The sequence below is a fragment of the Monodelphis domestica genome, chromosome 8, assembly GCF_027887165.1.
Source record: "Monodelphis domestica isolate mMonDom1 chromosome 8, mMonDom1.pri, whole genome shotgun sequence".
Lineage (NCBI taxonomy): Eukaryota > Metazoa > Chordata > Mammalia > Didelphimorphia > Didelphidae > Monodelphis > Monodelphis domestica.
The window spans coordinates 169,190,162-169,215,006 of record NC_077234.1 but is presented as its reverse complement, the minus strand read 5'-3'; the positions used below and the strand labels follow the sequence as shown (position 1 = coordinate 169,215,006).

The following is a 24,845-nucleotide window of genomic DNA, read 5'->3' as shown; positions in this document are numbered from 1 at the left end:
CAGAAACTATTTCCCAGCCACAAATCGTATCCATAAAAAATGGATGGCAATTCTGATTTATTTTCCTTAGTACCCCACACATACTCTATGGCAAGAGAGAATGTACCCTATTAACTTGATCCTTTCTGTTAAAGATGAGCCACTGATTCATTGGTGGCTCTCTTGAACAGGGAAAATGTCCAAGTGTTCTAGAATATCAGGCATTTCCTGGGGACAGTAAGGAGAAAGGAAACAATGATTGAAGCAATAAAGACTGCTACTTACCTGCAGATTGCTGTGGTTCTTGGTTTTCAGCTAAAGGGAAGAAAAACCAAGAAGAGAGAATCACAACCATGATGTGGGTCGAATTGATTGAAAAAGAGACATTTGGAGAAAAAGGTTGAACCAGTATGATGTAAATAAAAAAAAAAAACTTATGCTGGGAATACTAACAGAGGTTCCATGAAATTTGTAAATGATTTCTATTGGCTTGACCACTGCCTTTCATATTGTTCTCTCAGTGAGCTAGAATGTCAGTTAAATTGAACATAATAGGTTGATTTCCTCCAGACAGGTTTTTTTTTCCCCAAAGTGTTGAACAAGAGAAATGAGGAAAAAGAAACTAAGAGAAAAATTGTAACCAAAACAATGTCTAGCAAAGGACAGTAAACTGAAATTATTTGTCCTCATTTCAGCATTTATATGCGTTGGAAAGTGAGAATGAAGCATCTTATTGACTTCCTACTTGGGCAGACTCATTCACAATTACACACTATTCCTGGGTGGTTGTCTTCAAGAAGATGAATGGGCAAAGGTCCTAGAATGAGAGAAGTTGACAAGCCCAGAAACTACAGGGAGAGAAGAAAGAAAGAGTTTTGAAGGATTTACTGTAACTGTGGCTCAGAGTGGCTTTTGGGCAGCTGTGTAGCCAGACAAACAAGAAAGCAAGGAGTTGTTAAGAGAGATGGAGTTAATGGAAAATAGAGATGCTTGGAGAATAAGGTTGAAAAAATACTACAGAAATAGAAAAAGAAATGTTCCTCTGTGGAATAGAATAGAATTCTCCAAAATTTATAATTGATTTCTACTGCCTGACCAAGTCTTGTGGCTCTTGTTCAAACTGGGGACACCTTTCAACTTAGCAAAATGGCAAATTGAAGCCTCTTTTTTGACCGATTGAATGATCTTTCAGTAAGAAAAAAAACCCCAAAACTTTGGATGGAAGGTAAGAGAATCTATTGCCCAGCCCCAAATCTGAGCCTGAAAAATGGATGGCAATTCTGTATTATTTTCCTGAGTACCCAATTCATATGCTATGGCAAGTGAGAATATTCCCTATTAACTTGATCTTTTCTGTTAAAGATGTGCCACTGATTAATCAGTTGATTTCATTAAGGAAGAAAGTGTTCAAGTGCTCTAGAATGTCAGACAACTTCCTTTAGACAATAAGAAGACAGGAAAGAATGACTGCCAACATAAAGACTGCTACTTACCAGGAGCTGGAGCTGGAGCTGGTTCTGTATTTGGAGTTGTTGTTTAGTAGAAAAAAAAAAGAAAGAATGGCATTTAGAATATGGATGAAATTAATTGAAAATAGAGGTCATTGGAGAATATCATTGAAACAATATGATGTAAATAGAAAAAGAAATGTTTCTCGGTCAATATAAATAGAATTTCTCCAAATTTTATAATTGATTTCTACTGCCTGACCAAGTCTTGTGGCTCTTGTTCAAACTGGGGACACCTTTCAACTTAGCAAAATGGCAAATTGAAGCCTCGTTTTTGCCCCATTAAACCTTCATTTACTAAGAAGAACCCCCCCCCAATTTTGGATAGAAGGTAAGAGAATCTATTGCCCAGCCCCAAATCTGAGCCTGAAAAATGGATGGCAATTCTGGATTATTTGCCTGTGTACACCATGCATACTCTATGGAAAGTGAGAATACTCCCTATTAACTTGATCCTTTCTATTAATAATTAGCCATTGATTCATTGGTTGCTTTCTTTAAGGAAAAAAAGTGTTCAAGTGTTCTACAATGAGAGACAACACCTTTTGGACAATAAGAATACAGGAAAGATTGACTGATGGACAGAAAGACTGCTACTTACCGGGAGCTGGAGCTGGAGCTGGAGCAGGTTCTTCATTTGGAGTTGTTGTTTAGTAGTACAAAAAAGAAAGAATGACATTTAGATTATTGATAAAATTCTTGCAATGTAGAGGCTCTTGGAGAATATCTTTGAAACAATAGGACGTAAATCGAAAAATAAATGTTCCTCAGTCAATTAGAATAGAATTTCTCCAAAATTTATAAATAATTTCTATTGCCTAACCAAATATTGTGGCTCTTGTTCAAACTGGGGACACCTTTCATGTTAGAAAAATTGCAAATTGAAGCCTCTTTTTTACCCCATTGAACCTGCCTTCACTAAGAAGAAACCCCCCATAATTTGGATGGAAGGTAACAGAAACTATTCCCCAACCCTAAATCTTAGCTAGAAAAATAGATGGCAATTCTGATTTATTATCCTGAGTACGCCACCCATACTCTATGGGAAGAGAGAATGCTCGGTATTAATTGATCCTTTCTGTTAAAGATGAGCAAATGATTCATTGGTGGCTATCTTGAAAGACAGAAATGTCCAAGTATTCTAGAATGGGAGGCACCTTCCTGGGGACAATAATGAGAAAGGAAACAATGATTGAAGGAATAAAACTGCTACTTACCTGCAGATTGCTGTGGTGCTTGGTTTTCAGCTGCAGGGAAGAAAAACCAAGAGGAGAGAATCACAACCATGATGTGGGTCGAATTGATTGAAAAAGAGGCATTTGGAGAAAAAGGTTGAAGCAGTATGATGTAAATAAAAAAAAAGTTATGCTGGGAGCACTAACAGAGGTTCCATGAAATTTGTAAATGATTTCTATTGGCTTGACCACTGCCTTTCATATTGTTCTCTCTCAGGAAGCTAGAATGTCAGTAAAATTAAACATAGAAGGTTGATTTTCTCCAGACAGGTTTTTTTTTTTTTTGCCAATAAAGCACTGAACAAGAGAAATGATGAAAAAGGAAACTAAGAGAAAAATTGTAACCAAAACAATGTCTAGCAAAGGACAGTAAACTGAAATTATTTGTCCTCATTTCAGCATTTATATGCCTTGGAAAGAGAGAATGAAGCATCTTATCGACTTCCTACTTGGGCAGACTCATTCAACATTGGCCACTATTCCTGGGTTTAAGAAGATGAATGGGGAAAGTTTCTAGAAAGAGAGAAGTGGACAAGCCCAGGAATGACAGGAAGAGTGGAAAGAAAGGCTTTTGAAGGATTTATGGTAACTTCGGCTAAGAGTGGTTTTTGGGCAGCTGTGTAGCCAGACAAACAGGAAAGCAAGGAGTTGTCAAGAGAGATGGAGTTAATGGAGAATAGAGGTGCTTGGAGAATAAGGTTGAAACAACATAATTCAGTAGGAAAAAGTAAATCAGTGAAAAAAATGAGGATTTCCCCAGAACTTGTAAGAGATTTCTACAGCCCTGACCACTTTTTGTGACCCTTGGTCGCAGGGATGACCCTTTGGAAGATACTGAAATTGCTAGTAGAAGCCTCTTTTTTCTTGGGATTGAACTTGTGCTTACTAAAAAGAACAATGCCAAAATTTTTGATTGAAGTCAGTAGGAACTCTTCCTTAGTCACAGATTCTGACCAGAATAAAGGAGACCAATTGTGAATTATGTGCTTGAGTAACCAGTGCATAAGGAATGGCAGGAGAGAATACCACATATTTAATATTGATCCTTTTTGTTAATGATGAGCCACAGATTCATTGGTTGATTTCTTGAAGGAAGAAAGTGTTCAAGTGTTTTAGAATGAGAGACAACTTCCTTTGGACAATAAGAAGACAGGAAAGAATGATTGCAGGCAAAAAGACTGCTACTTACCGGGAGCTGGAGCTGGTTCTTCATTTGGAGTTGTTGTTTAGTAGTAAAAAAAAGGAAGAATGACTTTTAGAATATAGATAAAATTAATGGAAAATAGAGGTGCTTGGAGAATTCGGTTGAAAAAATACTACAGAAATAGAAAAAGTAATGTTCCTCTGTGGAATAGAATAGAATTTCTCCAAAATTTATAATTGATTTCTACTGCCTGACCAAGTCTTGTGGCTCTTGTTCAAACTGGGGACACCTTTCAACTTAGCAAAATGGCAAATTGAAGCCTCTTTTTTGACCGATTGAATGATCTTTCAGTAAGAAAAAAAAAACCCAAAACTTTGGATGGAAGGTAAGAGAATCTATTGCCCAGCCCCAAATCTGAGCCTGAAAAATGGATGGCAATTCTGTATTATTTTCCTGAGTACCCCATTCATATGCTATGGCAAGTGAGAATACTCCCTATTAACTTGATCTTTTCTGTTAAAGATGTGCCACTGATTAATTCAGTTGATTTCATTAAGGAAGAAAGTGTTCAAGTGCTCTAGAATGTCAGACAACTTCCTTTAGACAATAAGAAGACAGGAAAGAATGACTGCCAACATAAAGACTGCTACTTACCAGGAGCTGGAGCTGGAGCTGGTTCTTTATTTGGAGTTGTTGTTTAGTAGAAATAAAAAAGAAAGAATGGCATTTAGAATATGGATGAAATTAATTGAAAATAGAGGTCATTGGAGAATATCATTGAAACAATATGATGTAAATAGAAAAAGAAATGTTTCTCGGTCAATATAAATAGAATTTCTCCTAAATTTATAATTGATTTCTTGGTTCTTGTTCAAATTGGGGACACCTTTAAATTATTAATATTGCAAATTGAAGCCTCTTTTTGGCCCAATTGAACCTGAATTCACTAAGAAGAAAAAGCCCCAAAATTTGGATAGAAGGTAACAGAAACTATTTCCCAGCCACAAATCGTATCCATAAAAAATGGATGGCAATTCTGATTTATTTTCCTTAGTACCCCACACATACTCTATGGCAAGAGAGAATGTACCCTATTAACTTGATCCTTTCTGTTAAAGATGAGCCACTGATTCATTGGTGGCTCTCTTGAACAGGGAAAATGTCCAAGTGTTCTAGAATATCAGGCATTTCCTGGGGACAGTAAGGAGAAAGGAAACAATGATTGAAGCAATAAAGACTGCTACTTACCTGCAGATTGCTGTGGTTCTTGGTTTTCAGCTAAAGGGAAGAAAAACCAAGAAGAGAGAATCACAACCATGATGTGGGTCGAATTGATTGAAAAAGAGACATTTGGAGAAAAAGGTTGAACCAGTATGATGTAAATAAAAAAAAAAACTTATGCTGGGAATACTAACAGAGGTTCCATGAAATTTGTAAATGATTTCTATTGGCTTGACCACTGCCTTTCATATTGTTCTCTCAGTGAGCTAGAATGTCAGTTAAATTGAACATAATAGGTTGATTTCCTCCAGACAGGTTTTTTTTTCCCCAAAGTGTTGAACAAGAGAAATGAGGAAAAAGAAACTAAGAGAAAAATTGTAACCAAAACAATGTCTAGCAAAGGACAGTAAACTGAAATTATTTGTCCTCATTTCAGCATTTATATGCGTTGGAAAGTGAGAATGAAGCATCTTATTGACTTCCTACTTGGGCAGACTCATTCACAATTACACACTATTCCTGGGTGGTTGTCTTCAAGAAGATGAATGGGCAAAGGTCCTAGAATGAGAGAAGTTGACAAGCCCAGAAACTACAGGGAGAGAAGAAAGAAAGAGTTTTGAAGGATTTACTGTAACTGTGGCTCAGAGTGGCTTTTGGGCAGCTGTGTAGCCAGACAAACAGGAAAGCAAGGAGTTGTCAAGAGAGATGGAGTTAATGGAAAATAGAGATGCTTGGAGAATAAGGTTGAAAAAATACTACAGAAATAGAAAAAGAAATGTTCCTCTGTGGAATAGAATAGAATTTCTCCAAAATTTATAATTGATTTCTACTGCCTGACCAAGTCTTGTGGCTCTTGTTCAAACTGGGGACACCTTTCAACTTAGCAAAATGGCAAATTGAAGCCTCTTTTTTGACCGATTGAATGATCTTTCAGTAAGAAAAAAAAAACCCAAAACTTTGGATGGAAGGTAAGAGAATCTATTGCCCAGCCCCAAATCTGAGCCTGAAAAATGGATGGCAATTCTGTATTATTTTCCTGAGTACCCCATTCATATGCTATGGCAAGTGAGAATATTCCCTATTAACTTGATCTTTTCTGTTAAAGATGTGCCACTGATTAATCAGTTGATTTCATTAAGGAAGAAAGTGTTCAAGTGCTCTAGAATGTCAGACAACTTCCTTTAGACAATAAGAAGACAGGAAAGAATGACTGCCAACATAAAGACTGCTACTTACCAGGAGCTGGAGCTGGAGCTGGTTCTGTATTTGGAGTTGTTGTTTAGTAGAAAAAAAAAAGAAAGAATGGCATTTAGAATATGGATGAAATTAATTGAAAATAGAGGTCATTGGAGAATATCATTGAAACAATATGATGTAAATAGAAAAAGAAATGTTTCTCGGTCAATATAAATAGAATTTCTCCAAAATTTATAATTGATTTCTACTGCCTGACCAAGTCTTGTGGCTCTTGTTCAAACTGGGGACACCTTTCAACTTAGCAAAATGGCAAATTGAAGCCTCTTTTTTGCCCCATTAAACCTTCATTTACTAAGAAGAACCCCCCCCCCCCAATTTTGGATAGAAGGTAAGAGAATCTATTGCCCAGCCCCAAATCTGAGCCTGAAAAATGGATGGCAATTCTGGATTATTTGCCTGTGTACACCATGCATACTCTATGGAAAGTGAGAATACTCCCTATTAACTTGATCCTTTCTATTAATAATTAGCCATTGATTCATTGGTTGCTTTCTTTAAGGAAAAAAAGTGTTCAAGTGTTCTACAATGAGAGACAACACCTTTTGGACAATAAGAATACAGGAAAGATTGGCTGATGGACAGAAAGACTGCTACTTACCGGGAGCTGGAGCTGGAGCTGGAGCAGGTTCTTCATTTGGAGTTGTTGTTTAGTAGTACAAAAAAGAAAGAATGACATTTAGATTATTGATAAAATTCTTGCAATGTAGAGGCTCTTGGAGAATATCTTTGAAACAATAGGACGTAAATCGAAAAATAAATGTTCCTCAGTCAATTAGAATAGAATTTCTCCAAAATTTATAAATAATTTCTATTGCCTAACCAAATATTGTGGCTCTTGTTCAAACTGGGGACACCTTTCATGTTAGAAAAATTGCAAATTGAAGCCTCTTTTTTACCCCATTGAACCTGCCTTCACTAAGAAGAAACCCCCCATAATTTGGATGGAAGGTAACAGAAACTATTCCCCAACCCTAAATCTTAGCTAGAAAAATAGATGGCAATTCTGATTTATTATCCTGAGTACGCCACCCATACTCTATGGGAAGAGAGAATGCTCGGTATTAATTGATCCTTTCTGTTAAAGATGAGCCAATGATTCATTGGTGGCTATCTTGAAAGACAGAAATGTCCAAGTATTCTAGAATGGGAGGCACCTTCCTGGGGACAATAATGAGAAAGGAAACAATGATTGAAGAAATAAAACTGCTACTTACCTGCAGATTGCTGTGGTGCTTGGTTTTCAGCTGCAGGGAAGAAAAACCAAGAGGAGAGAATCACAACCATGATGTGGGTCGAATTGATTGAAAAAGAGGCATTTGGAGAAAAAGGTTGAAGCAGTATGATGTAAATAAAAAAAAAGTTATGCTGGGAATACTAACAGAGGTTCCATGAAATTTGTAAATGATTTCTATTGGCTTGACCACTGCCTTTCATATTGTTCTCTCTCAGGAAGCTTGAATGTCAGTTAAATTGAACATAATAGGTTGATTTTTTCTAGACAGGTTTTTTTTTTGTTTGTTTTTTTGCCATTAAAGTACTGAACAAGAGAAATGAGGAAAAAGGAAACTAAGAGAAAAATTGTAACCAAAACAAGGTCTAGCAAAGGACAATAAACTGAAATTATTTGTCCTCATTTCAGCATTTATATGCCTTGGAAAGAGAGAATGAAGCATCTTATCGACTTCCTACTTGGGCAGACTCATTCAACATTGGCCACTATTCCTGGGTTTAAGAAGATGAATGGGGAACGTTTCTAGAAAGAGAGAAGTGGACAAGCCCAGGAATGACAGGAAGAGTGGAAAGAAAGACTTTTGGAGGATTTATGGTAACTTCGGCTAAGAGTGGCTTTTGGGCAGCTGTGTAGCCAGACAAACAGGAAAGCAAGGAGTTGTCAAGAGAGATGGAGTTAATGGAGAATAGAGGTGCTTGGAGAATAAGGTTGAAACAACATGATTCAGTAGGAAAAAGTAAATCAGTGAAAAAAATGAGGATTTCCCCAGAACTTGTAAGAGATTTCTACAGCCCTGACCACTTTTTGTGACCCTTGGTCGCAGGGATGACCCTTTGGAAGATACTGAAATTGCTAGTAGAAGCCTCTTTTTTCTTGGGATTGAACTTGTGCTTACTAAAAAGAACAATGCCAAAATTTTTGATTGAAGTCAGTAGGAACTCTTCCTTAGTCACAGATTCTGACCAGAATAAAGGAGACCAATTGTGAATTGTGTGCTTGAGTAACCAGTGCAGAAGCAATGGCAGGAGAGAATACCACATATTTAATATTGATCCTTTTTGTTAATGATGAGCCACAGATTCATTGGTTGATTTCTTGAAGGAAGAAAGTGTTCAAGTGTTTTAGAATGAGAGACAACTTCCTTTGGACAATAAGAAGACAGGAAAGAATGATTGCAGGCAAAAAGACTGCTACTTACCGGGAGCTGGAGCTGGTTCTTCATTTGGAGTTGTTGTTTAGTAGTAAAAAAATAAGGAAGAATGACATTTAGAATATAGATAAAATGAATGGAAAATAGATGTGCTTGGAGAATTCGGTTGAAAAAATACTACAGAAATAGAAAAAGAAATGTTCCTCTGTGGAATAGAATAGAATTTCTCCAAAATTTATAATTGATTTCTACTCCCTGAGCACATTTGTGGCTCTTGTTCAAACTGGGGCACCTTTCAACTTAGCAAAATGGCAAATTGAAGCCTCTTTTTTGACTGATTGAATGATCTTTCAGTATGAAAAAAAAAACCCCAAAACTTTGGATGGAAGGTAAGAGAAACTATTGCCCAGCCCCAAATCTGAGCCTGAAAAATGGATGGCAATTCTGTATTATTTTCCTGAGTACCCCATTCATATGCTATGGCAAGTGAGAATACTCCCTATTAACTTGATCTTTTCTGTTAAAGATGTGCCACTGATTAATCAGTTGATTTCATTAAGGAAGAAAGTGTTCAAGTGCTCTAGAATGTCAGACAACTTCCTTTAGACAATAAGAAGACAGGAAAGAATGACTGCCAACATAAAGACTGCTACTTACCAGGAGCTGGAGCTGGAGCTGGTTCTTTATTTGGAGTTGTTGTTTAGTAGAAAAAAAAAGAAAGAATGGCATTTAGAATATGGATGAAATTAATTGAAAATAGAGGTCATTGGAGAATATCATTGAAACAATATAATGTAAATAGAAAAAGAAATGTTTCTCGGTCAATATAAATAGAATTTCTCCTAAATTTATAATTGATTTCTTGGTTCTTGTTCAAATTGGGGACACCTTTAAATTATTAATATTGCAAATTGAAGCCTCTTTTTGGCCCAATTGAACCTGAATTCACTAAGAAGAAAAAGCCCCAAAATTTGGATAGAAGGTAACAGAAACTATTTCCCAGCCACAAATCGTATCCATAAAAAATGGATGGCAATTCTGATTTATTTTCCTTAGTACCCCACACATACTCTATGGCAAGAGAGAATGTACCCTATTAACTTGATCGTTTCTGTTAAAGATGAGCCACTGATTCATTGGTGGCTCTCTTGAACAGGGAAAATGTCCAAGTGTTCTAGAATATCAGGCATTTCCTGGGGACAGTAAGGAGAAAGGAAACAATGATTGAAGCAATAAAGACTGCTACTTACCTGCAGATTGCTGTGGTTCTTGGTTTTCAGCTGAAGGGAAGAAAAACCAAGAAGAGAGAATCACAACCATGATGTGGGTCGAATTGATTGAAAAAGAGGCATTTGGAGAAAAAGGTTGAACCAGTATGATGTAAATAAAAAAAAAACTTATGCTGGGAATACTAACAGAGGTTCCATGAAATTTGTAAATGATTTCTATTGGCTTGACCACTGCCTTTCATATTGTTCTCTCAGTGAGCTAGAATGTCAGTTAAATTGAACATAATAGGCTGATTTCCTCCAGACAGGTTTTTTTTTTTCCCCAAAGTGTTGAACAAGAGAAATGAGGAAAAAGAAACTAAGAGAAAAATTGTAACCAAAACAATGTCTAGCAAAGGACAGTAAACTGAAATTATTTGTCCTCATTTCAGCATTTATATGCGTTGGAAAGTGAGAATGAAGCATCTTATTGACTTCCTACTTGGGCAGACTCATTCACAATTACACACTATTCCTGGGTGGTTGTCTTCAAGAAGATGAATGGGCAAAGGTCCTAGAATGAGAGAAGTTGACAAGCCCAGAAACTACAGGGAGAGAAGAAAGAAAGAGTTTTGAAGGATTTACTGTAACTGTGGCTCAGAGTGGCTTTTGGGCAGCTGTGTAGCCAGACAAACAGGAAAGCAAGGAGTTGTCAAGAGAGATGGAGTTAATGGAAAATAGAGATGCTTGGAGAATAAGGTTGAAAAAATACTACAGAAATAGAAAAAGAAATGTTCCTCTGTGGAATAGAATAGAATTCTCCAAAATTTATAATTGATTTCTACTGCCTGACCAAGTCTTGTGGCTCTTGTTCAAACTGGGGACACCTTTCAACTTAGCAAAATGGCAAATTGAAGCCTCTTTTTTGCCCCATTAAACCTTCATTTACTAAGAAGAACCCCCCCCCCAATTTTGGATAGAAGGTAAGAGAATCTATTGCCCAGCCCCAAATCTGAGCCTGAAAAATGGATGGCAATTCTGGATTATTTGCCTGTGTACACCATGCATACTCTATGGAAAGTGAGAATACTCCCTATTAACTTGATCCTTTCTATTAATAATTAGCCATTGATTCATTGGTTGCTTTCTTTAAGGAAAAAAAGTGTTCAAGTGTTCTACAATGAGAGACAACACCTTTTGGACAATAAGAATACAGGAAAGATTGACTGATGGACAGAAAGACTGCTACTTACCGGGAGCTGGAGCTGGAGCTGGAGCAGGTTCTTCATTTGGAGTTGTTGTTTAGTAGTACAAAAAAGAAAGAATGACATTTAGATTATTGATAAAATTCTTGCAATGTAGAGGCTCTTGGAGAATATCTTTGAAACAATAGGACGTAAATCGAAAAATAAATGTTCCTCAGTCAATTAGAATAGAATTTCTCCAAAATTTATAAATAATTTCTATTGCCTAACCAAATATTGTGGCTCTTGTTCAAACTGGGGACACCTTTCATGTTAGAAAAATTGCAAATTGAAGCCGCTTTTTTACCCCATTGAACCTGCCTTCACTGAGAAGAAAACGCCCCATAATTTGGATGGAAGGTAACAGAAAGTATTCCCCAACCCCAAATCTAAGATGGCAATTCTGATTTATTATCCTGAGTAGCCCACACATATGCTATGGGAAGAGAGAATGCTCGGTATTAATTGATCCTTTCTGTTAAAGATGAGCCAATGATTCATTGGTGGCTATCTTGAAAGACAGAAATGTCCAAGTATTCTAGAATGGGAGGCACCTTCCTGGGGACAATAATGAGAAAGGAAACAATGATTGAAGAAATAAAACTGCTACTTACCTGCAGATTGCTGTGGTGCTTGGTTTTCAGCTGCAGGGAAGAAAAACCAAGAGGAGAGAATCACAACCATGATGTGGGTCGAATTGATTGAAAAAGAGGCATTTGGAGAAAAAGGTTGAAACAGTATGATGTAAATAAAAAAAAAGTTATGCTGGGAATACTAACAGAGGTTCCATGAAATTTGTAAATGATTTCTATTGGCTTGACCACTGCCTTTCATATTGTTCTCTCTCAGGAAGCTAGAATGTTAGTAAAATTGAATATAAAAGGTTGATTTTCTCCAGACAGGTTTTTTTTGCCATTAAAGCACTGAACAAGAGAAATGAGGAAAAAGGAAACTAAGAGAAAAATTGTGACCAAAACAAGGTCTAGCAAAGGACAGTAAACTGAAATTATTTGTCCTCATTTCAGCATTTATATGCCTTGGAAAGAGAGAATGAAGCATCTTATCGACTTCCTACTTGGGCAGACTCATTCAACATTGGCCACTATTCCTGGGTTTAAGAAGATGAATGGGGAAAGTTTCTAGAAAGAGAGAAGTGGACAAGCCCAGGAATGACAGGAAGAGTGGAAAGAAAGACTTTTGGAGGATTTATGGTAACTTCGGCTAAGAGTGGCTTTTGGGCAGCTGTGTAGCCAGACAAACAGGAAAGCAAGGAGTTATCAAGAGAGATGGAGTTAATGGAGAATAGAGGTGCTTGGAGAATAAGGTTGAAACAACATGATTCAGTAGGAAAAAGTAAATCAGTGAAAAAAATGAGGATTTCCCCAGAACTTGTAAGAGATTTCTACAGCCCTGACCACTTTTTGTGACCCTTGGTCGCAGGGATGACCCTTTGGAAGATACTGAAAGTGCTAGGAGAAGCCTCTGTTTTCTCGGGATTGAACTTGTGCTTACTAAAAAGAACAATGCCAAAATTTTTGATTGAAGTCAGTAGGAACTCTTCCTTAGTCACAGATTCTGACCAGAATAAAGGAGACCAATTGTGAATTATGTGCTTGAGTAACCAGTGCAGAAGCAATGGCAGGAGAGAATACCACATATTTAATATTGATCCTTTTTGTTAATGATGAGCCACAGATTCATTGGTTGATTTCTTGAAGGCAGATAGTGTTCAAATATTTTAGAATGAGAGACAACTTCCTTTGGACAATAAGAAGACAGGAAAGAATGATTGCGGGCAAAAAGACTGCTACTTACCGGGAGCTGGAGCTGGTTCTTCATTTGGAGTTGTTGTTGTTTAGTAGTAAAAAAAAAAGGAAGAATGACATTTAGAATATAGATAAAATTCTGCTTGGAGAATTCGGTTGAAAAAATACTACAGAAATAGAAAAAGAAATGTTCCTCTGTGGAATAGAATAGAATTTCTCCAAAATTTATAATTGATTTCTACTGCCTGACCAAGTCTTGTGGCTCTTGTTCAAACTGGGGACACCTTTCAACTTAGCAAAGTGGCAAATTGAAGCCTCTTTTTTGACCAATTGAACGATCTTTCAGTATGAAAAAAAAAAAAACAAAACTTTGGATGGAAGGTAAGAGAATCTATTGCCCAGCCCCAAATCTGAGCCTGAAAAATGGATGGCAATTCTGTATTATTTTCCTGAGTACCCCATTCATATGCTATGGCAAGTGAGAATACTCCCTATTAACTTGATCTTTTCTGTTAAAGATGTGCCACTGATTAATCAGTTGATTTCATTAAGGAAGAAAGTGTTCAAGTGCTCTAGAATGTCAGACAACTTCCTTTAGACAATAAGAACCCCGGAAAGAATGACTGCCAACATAAAGACTGCTACTTACCGGGAGCTGGAGCTGGAGCTGGTTCTTTATTTGGAGTTGTTGTTTAGTAGGAAAAAAAAAGAAAGAATGACATTTAGAATATGGATAAATTAATTGAAAATAGAGGTCATTGGAGAATATCATTGAAACAATACGATGTAAATAGAAAAAGAAATGTTTCTCGGTCAAAATAAATAGAATTTCTCCAAAATTTATAATTGATTTCTTGGTTCTTGTTCAAATTGGGGACACCTTTAAATTATTAATATTGCAAACTGAAGCCTCTTTTTGGCCCAATTGAACCTGAATTCACTAAGAAGAAAAAGCCCCAAAATTTGGATAGAAGGTAACAGAAACTATTTCCCAGCCACAAATCGTAGCCATAAAAAATGGATGGCAATTCTGATTTATTTGCCTTAGTACCCCACACATAGTCTATGGCAAGAGAGAATGTACCCTATTAACTTGATCCTTTCTGTTAAAGATGAGCCACTGATTCATTGGTGGCTCTCTTGAACAGGGAAAATGTCCAAGTGTTCTAGAATATCAGACATTTCCTGGGGACAGTGAGGAGAAAGGAAACAATGATTGAAGCAATAAAGACCGCTACTTACCTGCAGATTGCTGTGGTTCTTGGTTTTCGGCTACAGGGAAGAAAAACCAAGAGGAGAGAATCACAACCATGATGTGGGTCGAATTGATTGAAAAAGAGGCATTTGGAGAATAGAGTTGAAGCAATATGATATAAATAAAAGAAAAAAAAGTTATGCTGGGAATACTAACAGAGGTTCCATGAAATTTGTAAATTATATCTGTTGGCTTGACCACCGCCTTTGTGTATTGTTCTCTCTCATGAAACTTGAATATCAGTTAAATTGAACATAATAGGTAGATTTTTCCATACAGGTTTTTTTTTTTCCATTAAAGTGTTGAACAAGAGAAATTACGAAAAAGGAAACTAAGAGAAAAATTCTATCCATAACAAGGACTATCAAAGGACAGCAATTTAAAATTATTTGTCCTCATTAAAACATTCATATGCTTTGGAAAAAGTTAATAAAGCATCTTATCGACTTCTTACTTGGGTAGACGCATTCAACATTGGCCACTATTCCTGGGTTTAAGAAGATGAATGGGGAAAGTTTCTAGAAAGAGAGAAGTGGACAAGCCCAGGAATGACAGGATGAGAGGAAAGAAAGACTTTTGAAGGATTTATGGTAACCGGCTAAGAGTGGGTTTTGGGCAGGTGTGTAGACAGATAAATAAGAAAGTAAGGGGTTGTCAAGAGAGATGGAATTAATAGAAAATAGAGGTGCTTGGATAATAGGGTTGAAACAACATAATTCACTAGAAAAAAAAGTTATTTAGTGAATAAAATGAGAATTTCCCCAAAATTTGGAAGAGATATCCACTGCCTTGACCAAGTTTTGTGACCCTTGGTCACAGGGATGACCCTTTGGAAGATACTGAAATTGCTAGTAGAAGCCACTTTTTTCTATGGTTGAACTTGTGCTTACTAAAAGAACAATGCCAAAAATTTTGATCGAAGTCAATAGAAACACTTTCTTAGTCACAAATGCTGGCCAGAATAAAGGAGACCAATTGTGAATTATGTGCCTGAGTAACTGGTGCATAAGCAATGGCAGGAGAGAATACCACGTATTTAATATTGATCCTTTCTGTTAATGATGAGCCTCTGATTCATTGGTTGATTTCTTTAAGGAAGAAAGTTTTCCAGTGTTCTAGAATGTGAAACAACTTCCTTTGGACAATAAGAAGACAGGAAAGAATGATTGCCGACAGAAAGGCTGCTACTTACCAGGAGCTGGAGCTGGTTCTTCATTTGGAGTTGTTGTTTAGTAGAACAAAAAAGAAAGAGTGTCATTTAGAATACAGATAAAATTAATGGAAAAAAGAGGTGCTTGGAGAATATGGTTGAAAAAATATGATGGAAATAAAAAAAGAAATGTTCCCCTGTCAAATAGAATAGATTTTCTCCGAAATTTGTGATTGATTTCTACTGCCTGACCAAGTCTTGTGGCTCTTGTTCAAACTGGGGACACCTTTCAACTTAGCAAAATGGCAAATTGAAGTCTCTTTTTTGCCCAATTAAACCTGCTTCAATAAGAAGAAAATCCCCCAAAATTTGAATGGAAGATAAGACAAACTATTCCCCAGCTCCAAATTTTAGCCAGAAAAATGGATGCAATTCTGGATTATTTGGCTGTTTACCCCATACATATACTATGGCAAGTGAGAATATTCCCTCTTAACTTGATAGGTTCTGTTACAGATGTGCCACTGATTCATTGGTTGATTTCCTTAAGGTAGAAAGTGTTCAAGTGCTCTAGAATGTCAGACAACTTCCTTTGGATAATAAGAAGCCAGGAAAGAATGACTGCAGACATAAAAACTGCTACTTACCAGGAGCTGGAGCTGGAGCTGGTTCTTTATTTGGCATTGTTGTTTAGTAGCACAAAAAATAAAGAATGACATTTAGAATATGGATAAAATTAATGGAAAATGGAGGTGCTTAGAGAATATAGAGTTGAAAAATATGACATAAATAGAAAAAGAAATGTTCCTCAGTCAATGAGAATAGAATTTCTCCAAAATTTATAATTGATTTCTACTGCCTGACCATGTATTGAGGATCTGGTTCAAACTGGGGACACCTTTCAAGTTAGTAAAATTGTAAATTGAAGCCTCTTTTTTGCCCAATTGGACCTGAATTCACTAAGATGAAAACCCCCAAAATTTGGAAGGAAGGTAAGAGAAACTATTTCCCAGCCACAAATCGTAGCCATAAAAAATGGATGGCAATTCTGATTTATTTGCCTTAGTACCCCACACATACTCTATGGCAAGAGAGAATGCACCCTATTAACTTGATCCTTTCTGTTAAAGATGAGCCACTGATTCATTGGTGGCTCTCTTGAACAGGGAAAATGTCCAAGTATTCTAGAATATCAGACACATTCCTTGGGACAATAAGGAGAAAGGAAACAATGATTGAAGAAATAAACATTGCTACTTACCTGCAGATTGCTGTGGCGCTTGGTTTTCAGCTGCAGGGAAGAAAAACCAAGAGGAGAGAATCACAACCATGATGTGGGTCGAATTGATTGAAAAAGCAGTATTTGGATAATAGGGTTGAAGCAATATGATGTAAATAAAAAAAAAGTTATACTGGGAATTCTAACAGAGGTTCCACAAAAATTTTAATGATTTCCATTGGCTTGACCACTGCTTTAGTGTATTGATCTCTCTGGAAGCTTGAATGTCATTAAATTGGACATAATAGGTTGATTTTTTCCAGACAGTTTTTTTTTCAATTAAAGTGTTGAACAAGAGAAATCGCGAAAAAGTGAAAAATTGTATCCAAAACAAGGGCTATCAAAGGACAACAATTTAAAATAATTTGTCCTCATTTCATCATTCATATGGTTTGGAAAGAGAGAATGAAACATCTTATCTAGTTCCTCCTTGGGCAGACTCATTCACAATTACACACTATTCCTGGGTGGTTGTCTTCAAAAAGATGAATGGGCAAAGGTCCCAGAATGAGAGAAGTTGACAAGCCCAGAAACTACAGGGAGAGAAGAAAGAAAGACTTTTGAAGGATTTATGGTATCTTTGGCTCAGAGTGGCTTTTGGGCACCTGTGTAGACAGACAAACAGGAAAGTAAGGGGTTGTCAAGAGAGATGGAGTTCATGGAAAATACAGGTGCTTGGAGAATAGGCTTGAAACAACATGATTCAGTAAAAAAAGTTAATCAGTGAATTAAATGAGGATTTCCCCAAAATTCATAAGAGATTTCTATTGCACTGATCACTTTTTGTGACCCTTGGTCAGGCCAATGACCCTTTGGAAGATACTGAAATTGCTAGTAGAAGCCTCTTTTTTCTTGGGATTGAACTTGTGCTTACTAAAAAGAACAATGCCAAAATTTTTGGTCGAGGTCAGTAGGAACTCTTCCTTAGTCACAAATGCTGGCCAGAATAAAGGAGATCAATTGTGAATTATGTGCCTGTGAATTATGAGTAACGGGTGCATAAGCAATAGCAGGAGAGAATGCCCCATATTTAATATTGATCCTTTCTGTTAATGATGAGCCATTGCCTCATTGGTTGATTTCTTTAAGGAGGAAGGTGTTCATGTGCTCTAGAATATGAGACAACTTCCATTGGACAAAAGAAGACAAGAAAGAATGATTGCTGACATAAAGACTGCTACTTACCGGGAGCTGGAGCTGATTCTTCATTTGGAGTTGTTTAGTAGTACAAAAAAGAAAGAATGACATTTAGAATACAGATAAAATTAATGGAAAATAGAGGTGCTTGGAGAATACGGTTGAAAAAAATACTACGGAAATAGAAAAAGAAATGTTCCTCTGTCAAATAGAATAGAATTTCTCCAAAAATTATTTTAGATATCTACTGCCTAAGCTCGTCTTGTGGCTCTTGTTCAAACTGGGGACACCTTTGAAGTTAGCAAAATTGCAAATTGAAGTCTCTTTTTTGCCACATTGAACCTGTGTTCACTAAGAAGAAACACCCCCAAAATTTAGATGGAAGGTTATTGAAATTATTCCCCAGCCCCAATTCTTAGTCTGAAAAATGGATGGCAATTCTAGATTATTTGCCGGTGTACCCCACACATACACTATGGCAAGTGAGAATCCTCTCTATTAACTTGATCCTTTCTGTTAAAGATGTGCCACTGATTAATCGGTTGATTTCTTAAAGGAAGAAAGTGTTCAAGTCTGGAATGTCAGACAACTTCCTTTTGGAGAATAGGGAGCCCGTAAAGAATGATTGTGACATAAAAACTGCTACTTACCGGGAGGTGGAGCTGGTTCTTCATTTGGAGTTGTTGGTTAGTAGCACAAAAAAGAAAGAATGACATTTAGAATATGGATAAAATTAACTGAAAATAGAGGTCATTGGAGAATATCATTGAAACAATATGATGTAAATAGAAAAAGAAATGTTCCTTGGTCAATGAGAATTGAATTTCTCCAAAATTTATAATTGATTTCTACTGCCTGATCATGTCTTGTGGCTCTTGTTCAAACTGGGGACACCTTTCAAGTTAGTAAAATTGTAAATTGAAGCCTCTTTTTTGCCCCATTGAACCTGCCTTCACTAAGAAGAAAACCCCCCATAATTTGGATGGAAGGTAACAGAAACTATTCCCCAACCCCAAATCTTAGCCAGGAAAATGGATGGCAATTCTGATTTATTTGCCTTAGTATCCCAAGCATACTCTATTGAAAGAGAGAATGCTCCCTATTAATTTGATCCTTTCTGTTAAAGATGAGCAACAGATTCATTGGTGGCTCTCTTGAAGGGTGAAAATGTCCAAGTGTTCTGGAATATCAGACAACTTCCTTAGGACAATAAGTAGGAAGGAAACAATGATTGAAGAAATAAAGACTGCTACTTACCTGCAGATTGCTGTGGTGCTTGGCTTTCAGCTGCAGGCAAGAAGAACCAAGAGGAGAGAATCACAATCAAGGTGAGGGTTGAACAAATTGAAAAAGCAGTATTTGGAGAATAGGGTGGAAGCAATATGATTTGGATAAAAAAAAACTTTATACTGGGAATTCTAACAGAGATTCCACAAATGTTTAATTTCTTTCTACTGGCTTGGCCACTGCCTTTGTGTATTGTTCTCCCTCAGGAAGGTTGAATGCCATTAAATTGGACATAATAGGTTGATTTTTTCCACACAGGTTTTTTTTTTTTCATTTAAGTGTTGAACAAGAGAAATGGAAAAAAAGGAAACTAAGAGAAAAATTGTATCTAAAACAAGGACTATGGAAGGACAGCAATTTTTAATTATTTGTCCTCATTTCAGCATTTATATGCCTTGGAATGAGAGAATGAAGCATCTTATTGACTTCCTACTTGGGCAGACTCATTCACAATTACACACTATTCCTGGGTGGTTGTCTTCAAAAAGATGAATGGGCAAAGGTCCTAGAATGAGAGAAGTTGACAAGCCCAGGAACTACAGGGAGAAAGGAAAGAAAGACTTTTGAAGGATTTATGGTATCTTTGGCTCAGAGTGGCTTTTGGGCAGCTGTGTAGATAGACAAACAGGAAAGTAAGGTGTTGTCAAGAGAGATGGAGTTAATGGAAAATAGAGGTGCTTTGAAGATAGGCTTGAAACAACATGATTCAGTAGGAAAAAAGTTATTAAGTGAATAAAAAGAGAATTTCCCCAAAATTTGTAAGAGATTTCTACTGCCCTGACCACTTTTTGTGACCCTTGGTCGCAGGGATGACCCTTTGGAAGATACTGAAATTGCTAGGAGAAGCCTCTTTTTTCTCAGGATTGAACTTGTGCTTACTAAAAAGAACAATGACAAAATTTTTGATCAAGGTCAGTAGGAACTATTCCTTAGTCACAAATGCTGGCCAGAATAAAGGAGATCAATTGTGAATTATGTGCCTGAGTAACTGGTGCATAAGCAATGGCAGGAGAGAATACCACATATTTAATATTGATCCTTTCTGTTAATGATGAGCCACTGACTCATTGGTTGATTTCTTTAAGGAAGAAAGTGCTCAAGTGTTTTAGAATGAGAGACATCTTCCTTTGGACAATAAGAAGCCCGAAAAGAATGATTGCCGACATAAAGACTGCTATTTACCGGGAGCTGGAGCTGGTTCTTCATTTGGAGTTATGGTTTAGTAGAACAAAAAAGAAAGAGTGACATTTAGAATACAGATAAAATTAATGGAAAATAGAGGTGTTTGGAGAAAACAGTTGAAAAAATACAACAGAAATAGAAAAAAAGTGTTCCTCAGCCAAAAGCATAGAATTTTTCCAAAATTTATAATTTATTTCTACTGCTTGACCACTTCTTGTGGCTCTTGTTCAACTGTGGACACCTTTTAAGTTAATAAAATTGCAAATTGCAGCCTCTTTTTTGCCCAATTGAATCTGCATTAACTAAGAAGAAAAACCCCCAAAATTTGGATGGAAGGTAACAGAAACTATTCCCCAACCACAAATCTTAGCTAGAAAAATGGATGGCAATTCTGATTTATTTGCCTGGGTATCCCACCCATACGATATGGCAATAGAGAATGCTCCCTATTAATTTGATCCTTTCTGTTAAAGATGAGCCACTGATTCATTTGTGACTCTCTTGAAAGGAGAAAATGTCCAAGTGTTCTAGAATATCAGATACCTTCCTTGAACAATAATGAGAAAGGAAACAATGATTGAAGAAATAAAGATTGCTAATTACCTACAGGTTGCTGTGGTGCTTGGGCTGCAGGCAAGAAAAACCAAGAGGTGACAATCACAATTATGATGTGGGTTGAATCAATTGAAAAAGAGGGAATTGGAGAAAAGGTTTGAAGCAATATTATTTACATCAGAGTAAAAAAGCATTATGCTGTGAATACTAACAGAGTTTCCATAAAATATGTAAATGATTTCTATTGCCTTGATGATTTCCTTTGTGTATTGTGCTCTCCCATGAAGTGTTGAATATTAGTTAAATTGAAAATAATAGGTCGATTTTTCCCAGACAGGCTTTTTGCCTTTAAAATGTAGAACAATAGCATTGGCAAAAAAGGAAACTAAGAGAAAAATTGCATCTAAAAAGAGGGCTAAATAGAACAGCAATTTGGAATTGTCATTTCAAAATTTATTTGCTTTGGATAGAGTGAATGATTGCATTTTAACAAGCTCCTACTTGGTCTGATTAATTCAATGATACCCACTATTCCTGGGTTGTTATCTTTAAGAAGATGAATGGCCAAAAGTTCTAGAATGAGAGATGTGGACAAATTCAGGAACTACAGGTAGAGAGGCAGGTTTATGGGCAGCCATATAGACAAACAAAAGGGAAAATAAGGGGTTGTCAAGAGGGATAGAATTAATGGATAATAGAGGTATTTGGAGAATAGTGTTGAAACAATATGATTCAGTAGAAAAAATTATTCAGTGGATAAAATGAGAATTTATCAAAAATTTGCAATTTATTTCTACTGCCTTTAATACTTCTTGTGGTCCTTGGTCACACTGATGACCCCTTTGAAGTTAGTTAAATTGCTAGTAGAAGCTTATTTTTCCCAGGTTGAAATTGTGCTTACTAAGAAGAACAACTCAAAAATTTTTGATGGAAGTCAATTGGAAATATTTCTCCCCTCTAAACCTTGTCCAATAATAGAGATAGCAATTCTCAATCATATCCTAGTATATTTTCCCAAATATTAAAGAAGGATCTTAAAACCATAATATTTATTATGAGTAAGCTTTTGTATTGTGTGGATGATATACTTCTAACATCCCTCAGTGCCAATGTTTCTCTCAGTGATAGTAAAATCCTTCTTTGTGAATTGTATAAGCATGGACATAAGATTTCTAAGGCCAAACTACTTTGATTCTTGTCTAGAGTTTAGTATTTATGGTTTGTTCTAGAAAAGAGTAATAAGAGTACTTCCCCCAATAGAATATCAGATATACAAAAGTTCAGTGCTCCAAAAAAAAGCAGCTAAGAGTAATTCTTGGAACCATAGTATTCTTCCATCAGTGGATCCAGGGGTATAGTGAGATTACAAAATGTCTAACAGATCTGACCAGGAATAAAGTATCTGACCCCTTAGTTCTCAAATATGAACATATGCAAGCTCTGGCAAAGCTCAAAGTCTAATCTCATTGCTCCAGAGCTAGGAATACCAGATTATTCCAAAGAATTCCATCTCTTTGTAAATGAGACCAAAGGAATAGCTTCTGGAGTCCTGACACAAACTCTGGGACCAAATTTCAGGCCCATTGCTTATTATAGTTCTGAATTAGATCCTGTGGTTGGGGGAATGGTGCCCTGTCTCATAAGAATTGCTGTAGCTACATTGCTAGTGCAGAAACCAGCAGATTTAGTGTTGGTATCCTCACTTATAGTATATTGCGCTTACCAGATTGAGGAACTTTTGAGACAAGTTCTTATTCAAGTGTTTACACTTGAGTGTAAAGAGATTGTGAAAGTATGATATTGTTCTCTTATGTAATGATAACATCACATTAAAAAGATGTATCTTGCTAAATCCAGCTACTTTGTTACCCGATCTGCCAATGGATGGTGAGCCTTTACATGGATGTGAGGAAGTAGTGAAGTTGGTAGAGCAGATTAGGTCAGAATTAAAAGCTGTTCCAATTGAAGGAGCTGACCTGGATCTGTTTACTGATGGATCTTCTTACTTACATGATAGTATTGTGGTTCCAGATCTTGAAGAAAGCTAGGGAGTTTATAACAATTTATAAAATTTTTTTTTATAAAATAGCTGACAACTGAGTATATTTCATTCATGAGGACAAAAGCTGAAAATTAAAGTTCATGTCCAGAAAACAGTTAGTAGTCCAATTTTATTGACTGAAGAATGTGAAGGGGAATGATTTGAAATAAATCTAAAAAAACTGGTACAATGAGAATGAAAGTCTCTAACCGATGTCCAAATTGGGGTGGGGGTGGGAATGAACAATTCAATCATCAAGACAAGTGAACTTTCAGAGGTTTGTTGTCTCAGAAATCATCAGGAAAAGTGATGGAATTAGCCATTTCATTCTGATATTTTGATTCACATAATTAAAAACCTCCATAGTAGTAAAACAACAGTTGCTTAAAGATGATGCTGAATTTCGGCTTGTGCCCAGGGCTAGAGAAAGGTATTTGAAATCAGCAGATGATGTAGAAAAATGGATAGGGTACTAGATTTGAAGTCAGGAAGATCTGAGTTTAAATCCTGACTTAGGCATTTGCTAGTTATTTGACAACAACAATAATTAATAATTGGTAATGCGTACATATTCCTTTAAAGATTGCAAAAATGCTATACACATATTATCTTGCTTGAGTCTCATAATTACCTTAGAAAGAAAGTGCTATTATTATCTCCATTTTACAAAATCAAAATACAGACTAACTGTAATGTAATGAACGAGGAACCTGAGACTGAGAGATGCTAAGTGACTTGGGACACAGGGTCACTCTGCTAGTATATGTCTGATGCAGGATTTGGAATCAGCTCTTCCTGACTCCAAGTCCAAGACTCTTACTTGCTATACTACTTGGCTTTCTAGGCAAGTTAATCAAGCTTTTTCATTTACCTCAGCCTCAGTTCCTTTCTCTGTAAAGTGGAGACAATAATAGCACTTACCTCCTGAAGTTGTTATAAAAAATAAGATATGATATCATACATAAAATATTTTGCAAGCCTTTAGATATTTTATAAATGCTACTTTTTATTTGTAGAAGTAGTACTATAACTTCCTTCTATTATCTAAGTCTGAGAAAATAAAATTAACTGAATCATTGAAGATAACTTTTCCCAAATCCTTATTTGATTTGAATGATGAATCCCAAAGTTCTAAACATGATTACTGTTTCCCAGTGTATCCCACTTACCCGAATTTTCAGTTTGAGCTGAGCTCAGGGCCAATATGGCCACTGAGAAAAGAAGGAGGAATATCTTGGTAGTACTCATGGTGTCAGTATCACCTGTGGTGTATGAACCCATGGCAACATCCCTTATAAAGACTGGGGAGAATAATGCTCCCTTTGAAATTTCATACTCAGTCCTTTGAGGAATTACTTTGTGTCCATCAAATCTCTTCCATCTCTGCACTAACCTGAGTTGAGTTTGAAGACTGTTAGGAGATGCTTGCAAAAAAGCCACTGGAACATGTGATTTGTGTGAGGTCTTTGAAATCATAGTTTCCTTTCCAAGAAATATCTGTGGTATGTTATGATTGCAATCATGAATAATATCCTATCTTATAACCTTGTTTCCACAGGGAAATATGGACTTCTTGTTTATATTATGATATCCTGTGTTGCACAAGCTATCTAAATATTATTTAGCTTATGTCCCTTTACTACCCTTCTCACATTGCCAAGAGTGCTCCAGATAAGTCAATGTACAATGGAAGGATAAAATAACAAAAATGATATCACCAGATACACAAATCATATAAGCAAGATACTCTTATGTTCTTTACCACCAGTGGCTGCATATTTAGCATTAACAGAACTTTTAGCATTTAGCATTAACAGAACAAGGCACAGTCTATATGGGACCATGGTATCATACCATCATTCCTCTTAAACAACATTCTAAGTCACATTTCTAATTGAACTATGTGGATTTACAATCCCACTCTTTTACAGATAACATGCCCCATCAGCCTGCTTTCTAATATTTTTCTTACCATATCACTATTATTATGACTTAGTTTAGGTGAAAATCTTTTCC

General features: G+C 36.4%; 2 protein-coding genes across 2 annotated transcripts in view; both read right to left on the bottom strand.

Moving 5' to 3' along the window:
* The window catches only part of LOC103103665 (skin secretory protein xP2-like), a 28,895-nt gene extending 18,850 nt beyond the window's left edge, over positions 1 to 10,045 (bottom strand). The window contains exons 1-13 of the mRNA XM_056808499.1: positions 9,976 to 10,045; positions 9,383 to 9,406; positions 8,774 to 8,791; positions 7,559 to 7,588; positions 6,943 to 6,972; positions 6,324 to 6,347; positions 5,115 to 5,144; positions 4,521 to 4,544; positions 3,912 to 3,929; positions 2,705 to 2,734; positions 2,089 to 2,118; positions 1,473 to 1,496; positions 265 to 294 (exon numbers count right to left, since the gene is read on the bottom strand). Coding sequence (XP_056664477.1) covers positions 265 to 294; positions 1,473 to 1,496; positions 2,089 to 2,118; positions 2,705 to 2,734; positions 3,912 to 3,929; positions 4,521 to 4,544; positions 5,115 to 5,144; positions 6,324 to 6,347; positions 6,943 to 6,972; positions 7,559 to 7,588; positions 8,774 to 8,791; positions 9,383 to 9,406; positions 9,976 to 10,045 — 382 coding nt within the window. The remainder of the gene's footprint in view (positions 1 to 264; positions 295 to 1,472; positions 1,497 to 2,088; positions 2,119 to 2,704; positions 2,735 to 3,911; positions 3,930 to 4,520; positions 4,545 to 5,114; positions 5,145 to 6,323; positions 6,348 to 6,942; positions 6,973 to 7,558; positions 7,589 to 8,773; positions 8,792 to 9,382; positions 9,407 to 9,975) is intronic.
* An 858-nt stretch (positions 10,046 to 10,903) lies between these two features.
* Positions 10,904 to 24,164, bottom strand: LOC130455920 (skin secretory protein xP2-like). The gene is made up of 9 exons (XM_056808217.1): positions 23,999 to 24,164; positions 19,022 to 19,051; positions 18,415 to 18,432; positions 17,813 to 17,830; positions 14,186 to 14,215; positions 13,593 to 13,616; positions 12,993 to 13,010; positions 11,792 to 11,821; positions 10,904 to 11,216 (listed from the first exon to the last, which is right to left on the bottom strand). The coding sequence occupies exons 1-9, from the start codon at positions 24,108 to 24,110 to the stop codon at positions 11,179 to 11,181; spliced, it is 318 nt and encodes a 105-aa protein (XP_056664195.1). The 5' UTR covers positions 24,111 to 24,164; the 3' UTR covers positions 10,904 to 11,178.
* Positions 24,165 to 24,845: the final 681 nt, after the last annotated feature.